The sequence below is a fragment of the Talaromyces rugulosus genome, chromosome II, assembly GCF_013368755.1.
Source record: "Talaromyces rugulosus chromosome II, complete sequence".
Taxonomy (NCBI): domain Eukaryota; kingdom Fungi; phylum Ascomycota; class Eurotiomycetes; order Eurotiales; family Trichocomaceae; genus Talaromyces; species Talaromyces rugulosus.
This window is the reverse complement of record NC_049562.1, coordinates 1,559,627-1,579,861: the sequence shown is the minus strand read 5'-3', so window position 1 is coordinate 1,579,861 and position 20,235 is coordinate 1,559,627. Positions and strand designations below refer to the sequence as shown.

The 20,235-nt window shown below is 49.5% G+C and overlaps 9 protein-coding genes across 9 annotated transcripts; 4 read left to right on the top strand and 5 right to left on the bottom strand.

Moving 5' to 3' along the window:
- Positions 1-2,100: 2,100 nt before the first annotated feature.
- Positions 2,101-2,976, top strand: TRUGW13939_03012 (uncharacterized protein; the record flags this gene model as incomplete). Its single annotated transcript, XM_035486198.1, has 1 exon — positions 2,101-2,976. One exon carries the CDS (start codon positions 2,101-2,103, stop codon positions 2,974-2,976), a length of 876 nt encoding a protein of 291 aa, XP_035342091.1.
- A 162-nt stretch (positions 2,977-3,138) lies between these two features.
- On the bottom strand, positions 3,139-4,266 carry TRUGW13939_03011 (uncharacterized protein; the record flags this gene model as incomplete). The annotated part of the gene is made up of 1 exon (XM_035486197.1): positions 3,139-4,266. The coding sequence occupies one exon, from the start codon at positions 4,264-4,266 to the stop codon at positions 3,139-3,141; it is 1,128 nt and encodes a 375-aa protein (XP_035342090.1).
- Positions 4,267-4,919: 653 nt separating this feature from the next.
- On the bottom strand, positions 4,920-6,628 carry TRUGW13939_03010 (uncharacterized protein; the record flags this gene model as incomplete). The annotated part of the gene is made up of 3 exons (XM_035486196.1): positions 4,920-6,258; positions 6,314-6,339; positions 6,404-6,628. The coding sequence occupies 3 exons, from the start codon at positions 6,626-6,628 to the stop codon at positions 4,920-4,922; spliced, it is 1,590 nt and encodes a 529-aa protein (XP_035342089.1).
- Positions 6,629-8,898: 2,270 nt separating this feature from the next.
- On the top strand, positions 8,899-10,965 carry TRUGW13939_03009 (uncharacterized protein; the record flags this gene model as incomplete). Its single annotated transcript, XM_035486195.1, has 1 exon — positions 8,899-10,965. The coding sequence occupies one exon, from the start codon at positions 8,899-8,901 to the stop codon at positions 10,963-10,965; it is 2,067 nt and encodes a 688-aa protein (XP_035342088.1).
- Positions 10,966-11,157: 192 nt separating this feature from the next.
- On the bottom strand, positions 11,158-12,234 carry TRUGW13939_03008 (uncharacterized protein; the record flags this gene model as incomplete). The annotated part of the gene is made up of 1 exon (XM_035486194.1): positions 11,158-12,234. The coding sequence occupies one exon, from the start codon at positions 12,232-12,234 to the stop codon at positions 11,158-11,160; it is 1,077 nt and encodes a 358-aa protein (XP_035342087.1).
- A 377-nt stretch (positions 12,235-12,611) lies between these two features.
- TRUGW13939_03007 (uncharacterized protein) lies at positions 12,612-13,131 on the bottom strand (the record flags this gene model as incomplete). Its single annotated transcript, XM_035486193.1, has 3 exons — positions 12,612-12,720; positions 12,833-13,061; positions 13,113-13,131. The coding sequence occupies 3 exons, from the start codon at positions 13,129-13,131 to the stop codon at positions 12,612-12,614; spliced, it is 357 nt and encodes a 118-aa protein (XP_035342086.1).
- Positions 13,132-13,427: 296 nt separating this feature from the next.
- TRUGW13939_03006 (uncharacterized protein) lies at positions 13,428-15,782 on the top strand (the record flags this gene model as incomplete). The annotated part of the gene is made up of 5 exons (XM_035486192.1): positions 13,428-13,505; positions 13,579-13,664; positions 13,730-14,759; positions 14,819-15,548; positions 15,613-15,782. The coding sequence occupies 5 exons, from the start codon at positions 13,428-13,430 to the stop codon at positions 15,780-15,782; spliced, it is 2,094 nt and encodes a 697-aa protein (XP_035342085.1).
- Positions 15,783-16,549: 767 nt separating this feature from the next.
- On the top strand, positions 16,550-17,368 carry TRUGW13939_03005 (uncharacterized protein; the record flags this gene model as incomplete). The annotated part of the gene is made up of 2 exons (XM_035486191.1): positions 16,550-16,778; positions 16,842-17,368. The coding sequence occupies 2 exons, from the start codon at positions 16,550-16,552 to the stop codon at positions 17,366-17,368; spliced, it is 756 nt and encodes a 251-aa protein (XP_035342084.1).
- Positions 17,369-17,570: 202 nt separating this feature from the next.
- On the bottom strand, positions 17,571-19,729 carry TRUGW13939_03004 (uncharacterized protein; the record flags this gene model as incomplete). Its single annotated transcript, XM_035486190.1, has 5 exons — positions 17,571-17,720; positions 17,782-18,235; positions 18,313-18,848; positions 18,906-19,012; positions 19,075-19,729. The coding sequence occupies 5 exons, from the start codon at positions 19,727-19,729 to the stop codon at positions 17,571-17,573; spliced, it is 1,902 nt and encodes a 633-aa protein (XP_035342083.1).
- Between the last annotated feature and the right edge of the window lie 506 nt (positions 19,730-20,235).

Below are 20,235 nucleotides of genomic sequence, written 5' to 3'. Positions count from 1 at the left end.
GATTGGGAAAGTACCTCATCTGCAACTATCAAATAAATGAAACCGATGAGAATTATGCGTTAAAAATTGATTCTCGTCATGTAAATAGTTGGTTTTGAAGTGTCAGCATTTTGTCATAGCCGGCGGTGCATGGTTTATTTCTTTGCTATTCCAGGCTTGTCCATATGGAGAAGTCAATATAATACCCGTTATCATACTACTAGAAGCGCCATTTATTTGTAATGCAATTACATAATGCTGCTACTAGTCTGTAGAATCTCGGCCTCTTTCCTGTTACTTATACAATTGGCAGGTCTATATACTTACGTGGAAGTCGATAAGCCTAAAACATTCACGTTTAAGTTGTCTTTCGTCAATCTTGTCGGTAACACAAAAGAAAATATGGTAAACTGGACCGGAACTACCAGGAAGATTTCCTTGAGATCCGGAAAATAGGGCCCCAGTGTGTTGTACTCACCAGCCTTATCGCAATTCCGAGTCTCGCGCTCTAGTCTGTACATCATCCAGTCATGGATTGTGTTTTTCGGATAGTAGGATCGTATTCTGATTGACTTAAAACGAGGCTATAGTTTTGTACCCGATCAGGAATCATTTCTATCCTAGATAGTCAGGTGGTTTTCCCACTAGTGTTGCGACCTAGTGAAGTTCCAGAAAAAGAAATTGTGGTTTTATTTTTTCTGTGCATTGCCGATGACTCCGATAGGCTATGGCTTGCGGTTGGGCTGCTGCATGAAAATTCAGCGCACAAGAGCCTAGATCAGTCTGGATCGTTATACAAGGCACCTGTAAGCGCCCCACATGACTGCATCCTCTGAAGTCTGAACCAGAGGAGGGGAAAAAAAAAAGAAAATAACATAGTCCATCCTCTTGTGGCGTAGATAGTGCGCCTGACGATTGGATTCCTTCGCACTGAGCAAGCAATGTAGTCAGCATAGCCCCTGCAAAGGAAATCTTTTCCCAGCAGGGGGTGCCCTATCGTATTTCCGCTGATCCGCGCATTGCGCCGTGTTAGAGCTCTCCAATACCCTCATCCCCACCATTTCCGGACTCCGGAAAGCCTTGCTGTTTGTCTGCGCAACGATGTCAACCCCGGAACAGGGCGAGGATATGACGAAAGAGAGACTGTTGGGTGTTACATTTCAAACCGATTCTTGACAGGCCAAGAGATACAGACAGCCCAAAGGCTTCGGATCGACAGTCATTCGCTTTTAAGATAGATGGAAACTGGGCGGAATCTCTCTATAAATCAGCAACCTCCCAGCTTTTGCGAACGAAAGAACCAAGAACAAAAACAAAAAAACCAAGAAATAATTCGAAAAATGTTTGTTAATCCGGTAATCTGGATATGTGTATGTTTCGGGCCTTTTATATCCCTGTCAAACCCTGGTGTCGCGAATCTTCCAAAAAAAACAAAATCTAATGCATGCATATCACCACTGTAGTGTCGCTGTGGAGAACCTAACGTTCTTTCTCAATCACACGATATTTGCTCGTCACCTACATGCAGCCACAAAAAATGCGAGTAAGTCATAGCATTTATTTCTATTTCTGTCTTTTTTTTTTTTTTCCTTCTGCATATGTGATGAAGCCTCGATGTGCAAATGAACGCCATGGCTGACCCCGGGGATAGCTGCTGTCACATAGATTACATGCAAGACGCCGAGAAGCAGCACGTGGCCACGAATCCGGTTTGGCGACAGGGCTTATTCAAGCAGGCCAAGGGGGGAAGTTGAAAGTTATTGAACCAGTTTCGAATCAGTCATCGTGAGAGTATCTTTCTGAACATGATTGCCCGCAGATCAGCCAGGCCAATGTCACAGAGGTCATACCAACGGGTTCATTTGATACTGCAGACATTCAGTATTTTATGTTTTATTCAAATTGCATAGCATAAATCAGTTGATATCAATCAATTCACCAATTCTGTTTTTTCCCCAGTCGGTAAACTGGCCGATATACTTACTACTCCCCGCACGGAGCACTTCCGTGCCGGCGGATGCTCCCCGCGTCAATCAATCACTACATAATTTCCATCAATCTTCACATCAACCCAATCGCTTCTATCCGGACCTCCTCCAGGAAAAAATCAAAAACCAAACCATGTTAGACCTGACCGACAAGGTCGTCCTAATCACCGGACTCGGCCAGACCGCGCCGTTCCCCGAAACCGAGGAAAAAGGGTCCTGGGGCATCGGCGCCGCGCTGGCAACGCTCTTTGCGCGGCGCGGCGCACTCATCTTTGGCGGAAACAGATCACTCTCATCGGCGGAGCGCACAAAGGCGCGGATTGATTCTGAAAGCATCAGTAATAATAATAATAATAATGAGAACAACAAAAATAGAAGCGTGTGCGATGTCATGGTGGCCGACCTCACCGACGCAGCCTCGGTCAAGGCGCTGGTCGACGCCTGCATGGCCAAACACGGGCGCATCGATATTCTTATCAACAACGTCGGTCGCTCAGAGCCTGGATGCCCGGCGACCATGGCCGAGGACGTGTGGGACGCGCAGGTCGATATCAATCTGAAAAGTGTGTATCTGACCTGCCACCACGTGCTGCCGATTATGGAAAGACAGGCCACGGGCGGCGCCATTATCAATGTCTCATCGATCGCCGGGCTGCGGTATATCGGCAAGCCTCAGGTTGCGTACAATGCGACCAAGGCGGCTATTATCCAGTTCACAAAGGCTACCGCGGTCATCTATGCGGCAAAGGGTGTTCGGCTGAATACGGTGGTGCCGGGGCTGATATATACGCCGTATACGAAGGCTTTGGCAAAGCGGTTTGCCGGCGAGTCAATGTTGGAAGAGGAGTATATGCGTATCCGTGATGAGCAGGTTCCGATGAAGATGATGGGCGACGCATGGGACGTAGCCAATGCGGCCTTGTTCTTGGCTAGTGATGAGGCGCGGTATGTCACCGGGCAGGAGATTGTGGTCGATGGGGGAATCACCGGCTCGACGGGGAGAACGTGACCCTGTTCATTTAAATTATCTACGATATTGGAAAATGAAACCAGTGTACATACCAATTGATGTATATAAGACGTTTAACGAACCGTTATTACTATTTGACTCAATATGTACATCCATGTGGTATTTAGCCGTGTTGAAACTTCATGCTGAAAGAACGATGAGCTACCGTAGTGAAGATAGCTCTGATATCCATTGATCAATCCCTGTGGTAGACTCTGCCCTAATTCGTAGATTCTTTTCCCGCGGCGTGTCTCCCGCCAGGACTTGCTGGCTGCCCACTTGGTTATCAATCTTTCCCGACATATCGCCATGGTACCGACCCCTCAATACAGTTTGATATGTGCGGAAACGCGGGGTTTTGGCAAGTTTCAAAGCATCGATCAGGTGGTCCCGCGGTATCTGGGTATAAGGGTTGCCAAACGCAAACAGACCTAGAGACGGCGTAACTTCGTCGTTACGCATCCCTTCCCAATCCCGGTCGTCGCTGTCGCCGACCACTAGCACCAGGTTTTCTGATGTGGAAACACTGTTGAGGAAGTTGAACGAGGTGACGGGTGCTTGGTCTGGTATAGTATTTGGCCACACGCGCATCGGCTGGCCTGGTATGGCGTATATAGCTGGACTAAATTTCTGGCACATGGAATCGACGTATCCCACGCACGTCGCGGCGTCAGTGGCAATCGGGAGTTCTTCTAGCTCGTCGCGGAATTCCGAATGCCTAACAATCCGTTGTAGGGTCCGACTGACCGCGGCCCTGAAATTGCGGTCTGCTGTCTTTTGTCTGCCAGCACAGATAAACTGCATCAGCACGTCAGGGTTGATCGGGGTTGCATTTCTAGGGATCGTCAATGTCTCATTTGCTGTTGTCGAGGGGGATTTTCCAAGTTGAGTATATGCAAATAAATATTCAAGAGCGTCATCGGCAACGGCGACGAAGATCAACTCTCTCCGTTGGTGCCATTCCAGGTCTATGTAGTAATAGAACTCCGCTTGAAGGAACACCCGAGGGCCTGGTGTATAGGAGTGTCTGGTGTCAATCTCGGCACCGACCCAAGCTCTCATCATATCACCGACCATAACTGGCGGGATACACAGAGATCCTGTTTCTAAAAGGCGCCATAATTCAGTTGCTGACTTTTGGAGTTGCTCCGGTTCCGTGTATTGCCTGAAAATGGCGTCGATATTGGTGGCAGTGATATAAAGCCCTCGGGCAGAGGTGTAGATCTCATCGCCTTGGCGAAGACAACCGTGTTGGTAATTGTGAGGGAATAAGGGTACGTTCAAGGCCATTGTGTTGCATGCACTTCTTACCACCGTCTCTAGTCCAATACAGTAGTAGAGAATATGTATTCATGCAACTTGTTGACTCGGCCGATAACCCAAATCGAAAGAATTCTTCAAAAGCCGCTGTGCGTATCGTCCCACGATGGATCTTAAATACTTCTTTAGCAAGGTAATAATGACCAGTCAACTGGTGCTTCCACGCGATATGGATGTATCGTGTACTAAATGATGGCCTTGCATTAGCGCAAGCTTGCAATGTCTAAAAATAAAGCGTATTAGCAAAACTTCTGCTTTTCCCTTGTTTTTCCAGTCAGGACGGGTCATTCACACCTCTTTTTTCTCGTGAAGAAAGTAGTACTAGTGCGGTGAGGGGTCATGCATCTCGTCGAAACAGGGACGGAGATCGCTCCGGCAGCAACATGCAATCCACTTGGCCACCGATAGTAACGTCGATATTAATCAAGGCCGCTCACGGCGACTGCGAGATCGTGGTGGAGAAACTAATTTCTTCGGCCTCGGCGATCACTAAGTTCGCCACTGGTCTACTTACGTGGCGTCTAATTGAGAAATTCGTGCAGTCTGTGCCACTGTCCACGAATGGACTGACTCGGTCGCAACGTTGAAACTGATCTTGGGATTACTATCGTCTTATTCCCCGGCTAGTCCTGGCTCTCAAGCCCGATTGTGCGCTTCACCGTCTGGTCTGATCGTTTTTCTAGTGACTTCTGGACTGGGTCAGGCGCTTCGAAAATTTCGGTCATTTCTTCTAGAGTCCGTTCTTTTGTCTCCACGAAGAAGAAATAAATAATTGCAAATTCGACCAAATCCCAAAAAATAAAGACCAGGTAGTAACGGTACCCGATAGAGGAGATGGCCGAGGCTGAGGTATACTGGCCTAGTATAGACGCTGCAGACCCGACCACTTGACCGACTGCGGTACCTTTAGCACGAGTTTCCGTAGCCAGTGTTTCGGATACGTAGAAAGGTAAAAGTGGTACTAAACAAAAGGCGAAAATGGCGCTAAAAAGATATAGAAAAAAGATGCCGGCATGGCCAGCAGCCACGTTCATGCTGTCCACGGAAAGTTTTGTGCATCCGGTAATGACGGCCAGGCATAGAGACATGCCCATCACGCCGCTGAGGAGGAATGGTCGTCGGCCCACTCGGTCCAAGAGCAATGCGCCCGTGACGGCGGCCACCAGGGAAATTACTGGATTGAGGGCATTCAGCAACAGCTGGGTATGGGGATTGTCGATTCCCGCCTGCGCGACAATGACGGGGAAATAATAGCTGACGAGGACGTTCCCAGAATACTGGCCAATCCATGACATTCCAATAACGCAGATCATGCGATGGCGGGCGGCTCGAGTATTAAACAGCTCCCGGTAATCCCACCAGCGCTTGTCGGAGCCGGCCTTGGGAATCTTGTTTTCCATCTCTGCAAGCTGGAGGCGGACATCAGGGTGGTCTGGAGAACCCTCACCATGAAGGTCAGCCAACACACGCTCGGCATCTTTGCGTCGATTATGGGCCATCAGCCAACGTGGAGTTTCCGGGCCAAACCAGATTCCCAAAGCAACGATTCCCGAACTAACCAGTTGAAGCCACAACGGAATTCGAAAAGAACTGTCTCCATCTATGAAAGCGGTGCCGTACGTAACCCACGAGGCGACAATACTGCCTATATAATAATTGGTTTGCATCAGACCGGACAGCGGTCCTCGCCAGCGAGGATGAGCCAGTTCGGATACATAGGTAGGGGCCGAGACGTTTGCGAAGCCCTGGCCGAACCCAGTCAGGAAACGGCCACCCAAGAACATAGAGTTCGAGGTGGCAGGTGCCTGAACACAGGTGCCGATGATAACGAAACAACAGCCGGCGAAAATGCCGGCTCGCCGTCCCAAATGGTCATTTACGGGACCGGTGAAGGGAACGGCAGCCAAGCTTCCTATATTGAAAATGGCAAAGACCAGTCCTGTCGAAGGGCCGGCAGCTTTGCTATATTCAGGGTTAGACCATTGGAGTACTTTGGGGCCGTAAGGTGACCACTTACAGTCCGAAATAACGCTGGTATTGAGGCTTGAATGCCGATTATCGTGAGCCGCGGTGGATTTATTTGCATTTACACGGGATATAGACTTACCATACTATTGATGGCGCCCATTAGGGAGCCATCGTAGCCCTGGAGGACAATACACATGTAACCCAAGGACAGAATCGCATAGAGTTTGAACATGCGCCACGTGAGCAGAGCTTGGGGCGCCTGCTCAGCGGATCCGACAAACCGGACCAGGCTTTCGTCGGATGAGGCATTCTTTTCAGAATCCGCAGAGTGCAGGTGCTCAATGGCTGCTGGTTTGACGTCCATGGTCTCTCTCGATGGGGCCAGCAGCCCGGATCTACCAGATCAATGGGCTATCTCGCTGGTGCGGTGTTCTCATGGAGGGGAAGACCACGACAAAGTAACAGAAGCCTGCAGACTTGAGGTGAGGTCAGGTAGGTTGAAGCCGGGAGGAGGGAAGACGGTGAAACAAAGAATGATAAACGGGGAAGGCGGCGCCGGGGAAAATAAAGTTGGTCCTCGTGGTGGAGCCGCGCCCCTATTGAGCCGTTATTTTTAACTCTCAGGCTCAGACATGACATGGGGGCAATTAGAATTCGAATTGGCGGCTACTGATCTGCCTGTCCGCTGGCGTGCTATTCGCCGGTTGATGCAATGGCCAGGCCTAATCTGATTAGATGCAGAGACTAAGCAAGCCAGGGACGGTTTTCATTTGGCCTGTGGGCGACCCGGTGGAGAGAGGCACCCTGGGGGCTGATTCCTGAACCCTTTTACTAATCAATAATCATCATTTCCACGATGTCTTGTTGCTAATTTCAGCCGGTCGATATCGCACAAGGTCCATAGATCCTATTTGCCGGATAATGAAACCGGCTGTCATCTCACTTTTTCGGGTGGTGCAGTCTCCGTACGGCTCGGCGCTTTTTTTTTTTTACCCGTGGATGATTATCCTCCGGACGAGTGAAATTGAAGTTTACTTTTTATCCAGCCCGTTGAGCGCATCTCAGATTGATGGAAATTATTGAACATTGAGAAATATTGTCCGCACCTCGTGGCATATGTCGTTCTGCCTCGTGGGCAGCAATGTGCATGCAGTCTTGGCCCTGCACGGGAGACCATTTTCTCCAAAGGGTAAATTCCGTGTACAATCATCCATTCTCCGCGCTTTGGGCCCCTTCCAGAATCCAGAGTGTCTATTCTAGAATAAACACACAAAATCGATCCAACAACCTTAAAATGACCTCCAGCATGCTCCACCCTGGTTTTGCCTTTAACTGTGGGCATTCTATCAAGCCGAAGTGGGGGACAGCCTCATTAATATGACCCACACTTTGATTATAGCAATCGTCAAACTGTTCTTGCTGATAGAGACTCACATACTACATGTAACCATCAAGTAGCTTTTTGCTAACCTCTACTGTTAGAGGAGCCATCTACATTTAGTACCATCATCGTGTTTGTTCGGTTGAAATAGTCAAAAGAAGCTATTTTCGACGTTCTTCTCGTTAAATATTTCGAGTATGCTAGGGGAGAGCTTAAAATGCATCTATCTAACTATTTCCGATCCACCAAGGACTGACGGCACCTAAGAAGTAGAAAACTTTTTTCAGTAACATGGCAGCGAATCTCTCGGCTGTTGGACGCGAGACCATCAATATTGATGTACTCCATGACGACCTGAACTTGATGCATTGTTGTCTTTACCACGATGCATTTGCATCGGGAATATTTTGGACCAAATACTATAGAAGAATAGCCGTGCGTGTCATTAATAGTATGATAAAAAAAAATCTTGATCATCCTCTTATACAGTCCAGGGATTCCACCAATAGGATGACGACGAGTGGAGGGAAATACGCCTTTCCATATTTGGTTAGCTCCAGGGCCTGCTGAGTCATGCATTAGTGTATTAGTGTCAGTCTTGAATCAGCTTGAGGATTTGCTGCATATCATGCAATCGATCTTACATCCATTGGCCATTCATCGCTCTACAGTGATACTATGATACTATGATATACTATGGTCCGGTCGACCACGTCAGACTATACAAGGCCACCATCCTGCAGACTTGTGGGATCACTCATGCAGCTGCCAACGGAGTAACATTTAACAGTCTGCCTGTCACAGGCTGACACAATCGTGCGCTGTGGAGAATCCCAAGTTAGCGTCCGAGATCTAAAGCATACAAGGACGATATGGAGCCGCGATGTTGGCTACTATTAAGGCACTAATCGCTTTTCTAGTGTCGATCATGAAGCGATCACACCCGCCACGCGGCCACATACCCTGTAATTGAGAGGGGGAGTCCAAATTCAAGGCCTCATCGTCGTTCCCTTCCTTATGTGGACTGTGATGAGCAATCCTCGGGTCCTGACTGGACACGATGGCGTGCAATTCTCCAACCCATCAATGTGAAATGCGGAGACAAAGACAGATAGACAGAAAGTGTGTCATTTTTCACAGTAACCATGGAGCATCAGAGTCAGCGGGACCTTTAAAGTACAGCTACGGTCGTGGCAGAATGGGATCCTCGATTTTCGATCAAAAGCAGCAGTGAGCTTTGCCCACTTGTCACGATGCGTCTCTCCACCATCATCACGCCCCTTCTCTGCGGCCTCGCTACGGCTTCCACATGCCCGTATGCGTCCAAGGCTCGTTCCGGTTCAGCATGTCCGTACGCCTCAAGAGCCCGCTCGGATGAATCATCCACGATCTTGAATCCCCGTGGAATGCCTGTCGAGGGCAAAAAAGGCGTTATGATGATGAATCGTATTGCCCCGGGTATTTCCAAGCTCTACGTTGCCGATTCAGACGGATCCAACGCACAGTTGCTTCTCGGCAACCAGACTACGTTTGACTACCATGCCCAGTGGTCACCCGACGGCAAGTGGATTGTCTTCACTAGCGAGCGAGCCGGTGATGGAAATTCGGATTTGTACCGTGTCAGGCCGAACGGCACTGACTTGCAGCCCATCTCGACCACGCCCTCTGTTGAGGACGCAGGCTCCATCTCTCCTAATGGCAGTCTTGTTGCATTTACTGGCACCCTTAACAACCACAAAGCCAATGTCTGGATCAAAAACCTCGACACAGGTGCTCTCTGGAATGTCACCAACTCGACGGAGGTGGCCGGAGACTCGGCTCTGCCCGATGGTCATTTCCGGCCAGCCTGGTCCCCAGACGGCGAATGGTTGGTGTTCTCGTCTGATCGCAACACGCCCTGGCGCGGCCACAACAATGTGAGCGGTTGGGAACATGTTCAAGAGCTCTCTATCTACGCCGTCCGACCAAACGGCAGCGACTTCCGCCGCGTCGCGAACAAGACGGATTACTGTCTAGGATCGCCCAAGTTCTCACCCGACGGCAACCGCATCGTCTTCTACGAGATCCCTACTGAACTCACCTACTATTCGCGTGTAGCTGAACCAGCTTTCTATAATGTCAACACGGGCGTCGTCTCGGTCGACTTTGCAACGGGAGCGGACCGCGTTGAGCACGCGTCGGCAGATTCTGGAGGCATCAAGACTTTCCCCCAATACGTTGATGACAATACGATTGGCTTCTTGGTCAAAAGCCAGCTTACCAACGAGACATACCCAGGCTCTATCAACTACACTTCTGCCAGCACCCAAAGCGACGTCAGCTCACGATACCTCAACACATCTCTAGTTGGCTACTACCGCTCACCGTCGTGGTCGCCTGATGGTAGCAAGATTGTCTATGAGCATGTGGAGTGGGATCCAGTACGCGCTATTGACAAAAAAATGTACAGCTGGAACGAAGAGTGGGAGTACCGTTTCACAGACATATTCCCGCGCATGTCGCCAGGTGGCAAGGTGGCCTACACCTCGCAGCAGACCGAGAACGCCTCGCTCGTCATCATCAACCCAGACGGCACAGAATCGCGCGACATCTTTGACTCCTCGCGGTTCCCAGTCCAAGTCAATGGATCCAACACCAACGGGACATTTCAAGCCTCGTGGCGCGACGACGGCGAGGTCATGGCAGTAGGCCTGGGAGATTGGTTTGAGTATCGCTACGAAAGCCCCGGCTGGGTGTATCTCGTGTCAGCCAACGGATCATGGACGCGCCAGATAACCAACGGCAGCACCAACGCCGGCTTCCCGACCATCTCACCCGACGGCCGGTGGCTAGTGTGGCGCGAGTTTGACTACACGACTGACCTGGTCACGCCACTGGGCCTGCGTCGCATGGACCTAAAGACAGGTGATGTTGTTGCGTTGACTTGGGGCTGGGATAACACGCCCATGTTCGCACTCGACGGCTCAGATCGCATCGTCTTCACGCGGCGCACCAGCACACCCGTTTCCGGCCCGCTGGACGACAATTACGACGTGATGACAATGGCCGTGGATGGTAGTGACCTGAAAAGGCTGACCACGATGGCATGCAATGATGCCCACGCTACCTGGACCCACGACGGTAAGATCACATGGGCTTCGGGTATGTTTGGGTTTCAGGACGAGGCCGTTATCTACGACAATAACCAGCAGCCGTATCCGATGATCCTGCAGATGGAGGCTGACGGGTCGAATATGACTGTGCTGTCAGAAAGCAGATGGGAGGATACCATGCCGTTGTATATTCCTAATGATATTTGGGTCAAGACAGGCTTGAACTAGGTTTCATGAATCTACTTGGTTTGCATAGACTATTACACATGTTGTTCGTGTGGTAAATCATACGGGAAAGCGAATCATTCAATTGACGCTATCTTGAGACTCGGGCAAAATACAAATTCAAGATTATGACAATTCTTTTGTACAAACATTCGTAATTTTAGAGGCATGCTGGAACCATCCTATACCAGCCGGTCAAGTCACCTTTAACGGATCTACCCCTGCTCTGTTGGCTTCCTTGTTCAAAGCCTCAATCTCGGCCTCACTTAATGGAATACCATTCTGCAGCCTCTCCTCCTTCATGTCTTGTTCAATTTCTCCAGGAAAATAGATCCTCTCAACACCTGCAGCCTTTTCACTTCCAACGACCCTTTGGTACAAATAGTCCATCCTCTCCTTGAACTCGTCCAGTCCCATAAAAAGGTCCGGTTTAATTGCCACCAAAAAGTGGCCGACATCTGCCGGCTTGGACGGATCATACGGACCTGTGACATTTCCAGCAAACGCAGATCCCGAAAGAACTCCAGAAAACAGATCCATCATTATAGCCAGTGCGGAGCCCTTGGGTCCTCCCATGGGCAGCATGACCCCCTCCAGAGCCTTTGCCGGATCATCAGTCTGTTTCCCTTCGCTGTCAAGTGCCCAGTCAGTAGGTATTTTCTCCCCCCGTCTGAGAGCTTTGTAAATCTTCCCTCGCGCAGCGACACTAGGCGCCATATCCAGAATAAACGGCTTGGACTTGCCCGCCGGCGCTCCACAGGCGATGGGACTCACGCCCATCAACTTTTCGCGTCCACCCCAGACAGGTAGAGCCGGCGAGGAGTTTGTAAAGACAAGCGACATCATACCGGCATCAATCGCCTGCTGGACAAGCCAGGCCGACATACCGAAATGATTCGAGTGCTTGACGCTCATCATTCCAATCCCAAACTCCCGCGCCATTTCAATCGCCCTAGCCATACCCATATGCGCCGCGGGAAACCCGAAGCCATTGTGTCCATCTACCAGCGCTACAACGGGCGTCGTTTGACTCAGCGTTGGGTCTGCAGAGGCATCGAGAACGCCCTGGCGGATGCGCTCCATGTACGACGGAATCCGGTTTGAGCCGTGCGTGTCGACGCCCCTTAGATCTGCTTGCACTAGGCATGACGCGGTGATTTGGGCGTTTTGGGGGGAGACTCCGTTGGCTGTGAGCACCGACTGCACGAATTCCTGCAGCCGCGGGGCGGGGATGGGGTAGAGCTTTTGGGGGGTGGTGGTGGCTTCGGACATTGGGAGATATCAATTGGTGTATGTTTGTGTGTGGATCACAGTTTTCTAGCACTGAGGGCTTGTGTCTTCGTTTCGATGTGTTCTCCGTGTTCCAGGTATGGTATCAATTGATACATGCATGGATGGTACTATATATCGGTGGTATCGGCTGCCTTCCGTGCATGAGCTCCCCCGCATATCGGAAGCCATCCGCTGCTCGGAGATTTGCCCGATGTCGATGAACCGTGCAATCAATGTTCCCTACAAGTCCTCCAGAGGTCATTGGAAATAATTATATCAATCCATACATGAACAAAAATATAAATACACAGATTTAGTTAAATCTGGTCATTCAATTGGAATACATGTATCAAATCAATTGTATTCTATATAAAACATCACTCCTTCTTCCCCCCGAACATACACATCCACTCATCCTCCTCATCCACCTCGAAATCAAATCTCATCAGATCCTCCTTGTAGGGAAACATATACGTGCTTGTCACCCTATCACCGGCATCAATTAGCTCTCTTCAGTACACTAGACATACATATCAATTGATGTGCGCAGTAGCTATCAATATGTAATATTTAAATGGAAGAAAAAGGCAAAACACACCGATGATGCTCGTCACTCTTCTGGTATTCCTCCAAAGCCTTTCTGTCTTCATGGTAACTCAACAAGGCAAACTCGAATCCCTTGCTACGCTCAATCGGGTTCGTGATGGACGGGCCCCCGACGATGAGCCGGTTGTTCTTCACACACGGAAGAGCTTTTAGCTGCTTCAACTCCTTGACAAATGTCGCTTTGTGCTCTTCTGTGATTTCCGGGCGAAATTTGAAGAATACTGGTCATCTTGTTAGTATCGGCAATTAGAGGGATGATTCATGGTACATACCAATGTGGACGACAGTCATTTTGCGTTTTTTTTTTTTTTTTTTTTTTTTTTTTCGGGCAGTGGCAATATAATCAGACTGTATATGGATAGGTGAATAGATGAATAAAAGGTTTCTCATGCCATGACATCGACATGGACAAACATGTGGGGGGTTCGCTACAGCGAGCGGGGACACGCCGCACCCGTCGGGTATCTTCCGTCCGGAAATAACTTTTCGTCAACCTCTGAGCTTGCGTATTCATAAACATTCGTTTAGCGACGAGATTGGTTTGTATATGTTAATATGAATTGATTTAACATTTCCGCCTTCAAAATATGTCAGACCAAATAGCTTCACCTCCCAAAAGCCGCATCCGCACCGCTTGCCGCCGTTGTCAGCGGCGCAAAATCAAGGTATGCTTCAGTCTTTGGGCTAGACGGATAGCATCCGTCGTCTCTCTTCTTCACTCTGACGGCTTTCTCATAGTGCGGCGGAGAGTTCCCTAGCTGCAGTTCCTGCCAAAAGGCCGGGGTTTCTTGCGTTCGGGAAGGGAAACAAGAGGTACAGAGGTCGTGAGTGCGATCTTTTTTTATTTGTTGTCGTCCTTTGTTTATATGATTTGCTGAGCTCTGCACAGATACATTGCAGGCATCGAGCAACGTGTAAAATGGCTGGAGTCACTCGTTCGCGAAAGTCGTCCGGATATCAATCTTGACAGTGGGCCGGGCAATGCTGCCGATAATACTGCTCCCAATCAACCAAATTTACCAGAAGGAGTCACGCTGCCATCACCGAGCAGCCCAATGCGATTCGAAAATTTGGGCCGGCTTCCAGAAGAACCGTTAGGGGGAAATGCACCTGCACGGCAAGCTGAGGTCGAGATCCAGCTGGAAAATCCAATAGAAGCACCACGACATCGACACTTGAAACAAGCCCATGAAATCGGCCTTGTGTCACTATCGCCAGGCGGAGAAGCTCGCTATATTGGTCCATCCAGTGGATATTTCTTTGCTGACTTGGTATTCTCTAGAGCTGGAAGACGCAGTCAGACCAGACCCAGAGCTCGTGCCACAGAGAAAATATCACACTTGGTGGAAAGCCCAGTTGCAAGTTTGCCTGCGCGAGAAGACGACGCCATCAAGATATCCTCCAATTATTTTCAAACCACTCACCTGGTATATCCTTTCCTCCACGAGCAGTCTCACATCAAAGACATTCATTTGATGTACGAGAATAGCCCAGCCATCACGCCACATGTCTCTTTTCATGTGTATATGGTGCTAGCCATTGCTTGCTGTAATCTATCTCGCCAGCACAAGTCCCAACTACCTGCCGAGGGCTATTTCAATGCTGCAATGAAATACTTTCCAGGTTCATGTCAAGAAAACTCACTAAAAGGAGTGCAGTGTCTGCTCCTCCTGATAATATACGCTTTGCACAACCCGTCATGCAGTGTCAATATCTGGAATCTGCTGTATCAATGCCTGGCCTCATTAATTGACCTTGGCTTGCAGCGGGACATCAAAGTGCTTCCCGGGTTGGAGGTGTCTCTCCTAGAGCAAGAAATGCGTACTCGGGTATTCTGGGTGATTTATACCCTCGATCGTACGCTGGCAATTCTGATGGGCAGACCGATTGGCATCCGTGATGAAGCATGCGAACTGAGAGTGAGTGAGAAATGACCATTTTTTTTAAAAAAAAAAAAAAAAAAAACTAACGGTACCAGCTGCCCATGGATATATCCGATTCCCAGTATGAGGCAGGACTCACGCAAGAGAGGTGTGCCGATACTCCTCCGACGCATATAACTTATGCTATCCATATGTTCAAACTTGCGCGGCTCAACTCCGAGGTCAAATATGTCATGCATAGCATTTGCCGTGACCCCCCTGCGTATGCCTATCCACCGGTGCGGGACATGTCTGCTTGGCAAACGGACATGATCGAACGACTCCATTACTGGGCGGCGGGAATTTCCATCAACTCATGCTCCGATTTGGCGACCACAATGGCCGAAATCAGATATCACGAAGCCGTCCTTCTTGTACATCGACCTAATCCCCGCGTTCCAGAGCCATCGGAAGACTCCTTACTTGTCTGTTTCCATCATGCAACAGAAGTGCTGCGGAAATACGGCACTCTGTATCGCACGGACTATTCTCCACTATTATACACTCGACTAACCGTGCACTCTGTGTTTCTGAGCACTCTCATTATGTTGTACACGGTTTGGAAGATACCGAATATTGCTTCCCGGGTTTCCAAACACTTTGAACAGTTCATGGCAGACATAAAAGTGGCGTCGAACATGCTGAGCAGTATTGGAGAGCACTGGCTTGAAGCAAGGAAGACGAGAGACTGTGTGGACGAATTGAGCGATGCAACGGTGAAATGGTTGCTCAGTGGTCGCGTCCAGTTGACAGAGACGGCATCACATACAAACGACCCTCCGTTAGGTATGTCACAAACACCCTTGCCCTAGTCTGACATATTCAAATGAGCTGACGGGCCTCTTTTCAGGTGCATCAAGTCTTCAAAATCCAGAGCTTGTCGCACGGGCATCATCATCCTCGCCGCCAGGCTTTGATTCAGTTGAATTTTTCGAAGAGCCAGGGTCATTGATGTCGACCGAATGGTCAGACCTGCCAGATTTTGATAATTTGATGTGGGAGATTCTGAATTTCAAGTAGTCGTTTGGCGGTAAGAAATACCACAAATCTCTATATATGTTCGGACGAAGTGACTCGTCACAACAGTTAGACTCCAAGGCAGAGTTGAACGGTGGTGTCTCGGACTGGTGCTGTAAATTACCTTCCCCTCAGCATCTGAAACCCCTACTCGTATGACAAACGCAGGCCAGTTGTTGTTTTGTACATCAGTCAGAGAGGTCACGTTTCGGGCCATCGTCGCACGGCGATGTAGCTACCCGCAGATGAGATTGACCAAACAAACAGATCTTCGATATCCGGTTCATCGCACTGCAAACAGCGTGGTGGGCCTTAGGGTGTTTCATCATGAGCAATGGGTAAATATCCAGCGGCTGGCTCGCTTACCCGGATTGCAGCAGCTCTCGCAGATGAGTCACATCTCGTCTGCAGCGCCCGCGTCAACGGCACCCTGCATGATAATCTGGTTTTCTGGCGGTCTATCGATAGTCTAGAGAATCTCTCGTGGAGTCTCGAAGGGTGGTGGTGACTGTTTGCCGGGCGGTGACACAGTCGCTCTTTCCGCGCGGGAGGGTTGACTGCGCAGGGCGCCTTATATGCAGCCTCGCCTTCGCCCTCTCCTCTCCTCTTTCTCCTTTCTCCTCTTTCACATCTCTTCTTCTTTTTCTCTTCTTTATCGTACGTCTCTCTATCACTGCAGACATACACCGGCATCTCATACTTGCACATCAGCTCTCTGTACCTTAACTAGTTCATCAACCCATCTACCTTCCTAAACCAACTTCCTCGTCATGTATCGTCTCGTCGTGCTGGCGAGCCTTGTGCTCTCTGTCATGGCCCAACAGTTTACCGAAGCTCCGGTGATTACAGGCAACAAGGAGGTCGTTTACACTGCCAGTCTGTTCAACAGCAAAGCTTCCACCATCCGTGGCAACATCTCAGCTACAGCTGGACCCGATGGTATTGGCCTGTGGTTTCGCGTATCTCTGACGGGCTTGCCTGAAAACGTTGGCCCTTTCCGTATGACTTTTCTTTCTCCCCTGAGTATGGATGACTCGAACATGGACTAACACTGAGATATAGCATACCATGTTCACAACGACAAGGTTCCCAGCGACGGAAACTGCACTGCAGCTGGTTCCCACCTTGATCCTTACAACCGCACCGAAGTCCCTCCTTGTGACTCAAGCCAGCCTGCCACCTGCCAGCTCGGCGATCTCAGCGGAAAGCATGGAGCTGCTACTGTAGCTTCAGGAGTGACCGACTTCTATGTCGAGTATACTGATTACTACTTGTCGGATCGTTCCGAGTCGATTGCTTTTATTGGAAACCGATCTATCGTGGTTCATGCTGCTAATGGGACTCGACTGAACTGTGGAAACTTCGTGCTTGGTTCTGACCAACTGCCCGTTCCATTCTCTCAACCTCGGCCCAGCAGCTCTGCCAGTATTCCTCCAGCCAAGACCGTGGTACCAATCGCCACACCCGCATCCTCATCTGCTGTAACTCCAAACCCTAGCAATGCGATAGTGAGGGGTGCTGCAAGCAAGGCGACTGGAATGTCGCTCGGAGGGTTGATCATGGCCATTGCGGCATTTGCTCTTTTTTAAGGTGTCGACAATTGACTCCACCCTTGTCTCCTGTTTTTTTTTTTTTTTTTTTGGCCATCGACATGACTGCCGGGACGGCTTTTACCTGGTTATAACCTATCATAATCTCTTATTATTGCATGATACATACTGTATTCTTATTGGGGGGGTCTATGCTGTCTTGTCTCGCGCGGTTGATGTATTGAATTCAGTCTAGTTAGAATCAATTAGGAAGCCCATTCGGTTGAACCTTGGGAATAAGTCCTTGTTCAGTAGCCTTGATCTGTAGTGCTAGGAACTTGGAGTAGATTCGGCACAACGCAAGATTGCCGCCCATGTACCAAAAGTTGGGGTGTCCAGAGGGTCGCCATATCTGTTTGATCTATTAGTAAATATGTTGCAAGACATATATATTCAAGCTGTGGGATGCTCACCGCCTGTAGCTCGCCTTCCTCGTCGAGATCCCATACGTCCTTGCACCGGTCCGCGACTTTGTCTCCAAGCACTTTCCTCACCGTTGTCCGCATGTTGTCAAACCCAGTCGCCAGAACGACAAAGTCAGCATCCAGCTTCTTCCCATCTGCGAGAACCAATTCATGTGGTTCGAATCCCTTAATACCCTCGGGTGACTTGTGCACCTTGATGTTTCCGTCAATGATGTGCTTGCTGGCTCCGACGTCGATGTAATAACCACCTCCGCGAGTGTAGTACAACCGCGAGATACCGCCATTGTCAATTCCCTTGTACACTTCGAAGCCTGCTTTGTCCAGTCCCTCGAGCATCTCCTTGTCCACTACCGAGATTCGCTGGGTGAGATATACGCTAAAGGCCAGGCCGATTGGGTACGGAAGTGACTCGCCCCAGATATCTGCTTGTTCGGTGGGTGGCCTGTAGTTGTGTGGTCAGCATTGTGTACTTTCTTTCTTTCTTTTTTTTTTTAAGTCAGGGATATGACGCTAACTCACCCCCATTCGTCATGCGTTCCCTCGTGCAACATGAACACGGCCTTGTCAAGTGAGAGCACATATGTTCCTTGACGCTGCAGCATGGTCACTTCTGCTCCATTCTCATAAAAGTTCTCGGCAATATCATGACCACTATTTCCCGTACCGACAACAACCACCTTTTTGCCGCGGACATCATATTCGCTAGCGTCTCGGTGCTGAGATCCATGGTATATGGTGCCTTTGAAATTGTCCTGACCAGGGAACGTTGGGATTTTGGGCTCGCCAGAATGGCCAGTAGCAAAAACTACCTGTTGTGGACGGATGGTTCGCTCAAAGCCATCGGGTTTGGTGACGACCACGGTCCACTCGGACTTGTTATCGTCAAATGAGGCAGAGGAAACAGTCGTGCTTGTCCAAATGTTGAGTTCCATGATGCTCGCGTATGCTTCAAACCAGTCGCCTAGTTTGTCCTTTGGAGTGAATTGTGGCCAGTTCTTGGGGAACGGAAGATAGGCAAGATGTGTGAACTCGGCAGGGTCATGGGTGACCAGTGTCTATACGATATAAATCAGCAATTTATGTGGACAAAGTCGAGTTTATCGTTCACGTACTCGGTATCTCTTACGCCAGTTGTCTCCGACTCTCTCGTGTTTGTCGACAAGGAGAGTTGATACGCCAAGAGACTGAAGACGTGCTCCGAGGTTGAGTCCGGATTGTCCTTTTTTTATCAAACGTTAGCTTCGGTTTGGAGTAGTCCGATCCTGTGGAATATCGACGTACCGGCACCAATGATCAAAACTGTTGGTTGCTGGCCACCCTCCAGCTTCAGAGTCTTCTCTCGCCTCTCTTTCCAGGTACCTCCGGCAGAACCGTTAGGCATGCTATCCAGGGTCCCGTAGACTCGCTTTGGACCAAGCGGTTCTTCTACTCCTTTCAGTTCTTGCAGTGAGGTGTAAATCGCATATGCCTTCCATTGATCGCCCGCATCATTGAGGGTCAATCGCAAGATTCCTGTCCCTTGTCCAACTTTTGTTTCGAAATGGAACATGGAAGCTAAGAAGTCAATACCAGGGTTTCCATCCTCGGGCGTACTGATATGCGGGACATATTTTCCATCTGCTTGTAGCGAGAGTTTCGAGAGTTGGCAGACCGGTTGGAATTCTTGGAGAAACGAAGTGATCTTTGAGACCGACTGGATTGTTCGGAAGTCCCATTGCAGGGCAATATGGTCGCGCCAATACGAGTCACTGTGGAATAGGTTCTCGATCTGGTCGCTGGTTATAGAGGGAGATGAAAGCGCTGTTTCCAACCCGGAAAGCCATTGCTGTGCAACAGCTTGTGCGTCGACAGGTTTTCCGAGAGAAGACACACGCGGTGGCTTTGGCAAGGAAATGACGTGGTTTGCCTTTTTCTCGGCTTCTGTTAAAGACGCCATGTTGAGTCTTGTGCGTGAACTTCAGGATCTGCTATAAACACTCAGTGATCTTCGCCTGGGGAGAATCGAGCTGGTGTCTTTTGCAAGTCTGAGCAAATGAGATAATAATAAAAAAGTTTCTTTCGTTCCTGCTCGACGCATGCGTTCTATTTATAAGCTCCAGTGGAGTTTCACGTCGACTTCGTCCCACCCACCAAAATCATTGAAGAGGAAAGCTATCGGGCCAAGTCGACCCTAGGGGCGGAAACTGGGCCGACTACGACTGCCAGCACAGCAAACACATGACCCCAGAAGCCTAGATGAGGCCCATACCAAGGCTCCAGGTACCGAGATCAACATTGGCGCCGTCACAGAGGACAAGTTCGGGGGCATAATGGCCTGTCTGGTAAGATGTCGGAGTTGCTGCCGATCAGTCCACACGACGTTGGCATTATTAATGATTCAGATGTCACTAAATTGGTAATAATCGAGGCAAGTGCGCTGCATAATAGTCGTCGCGGGCCATG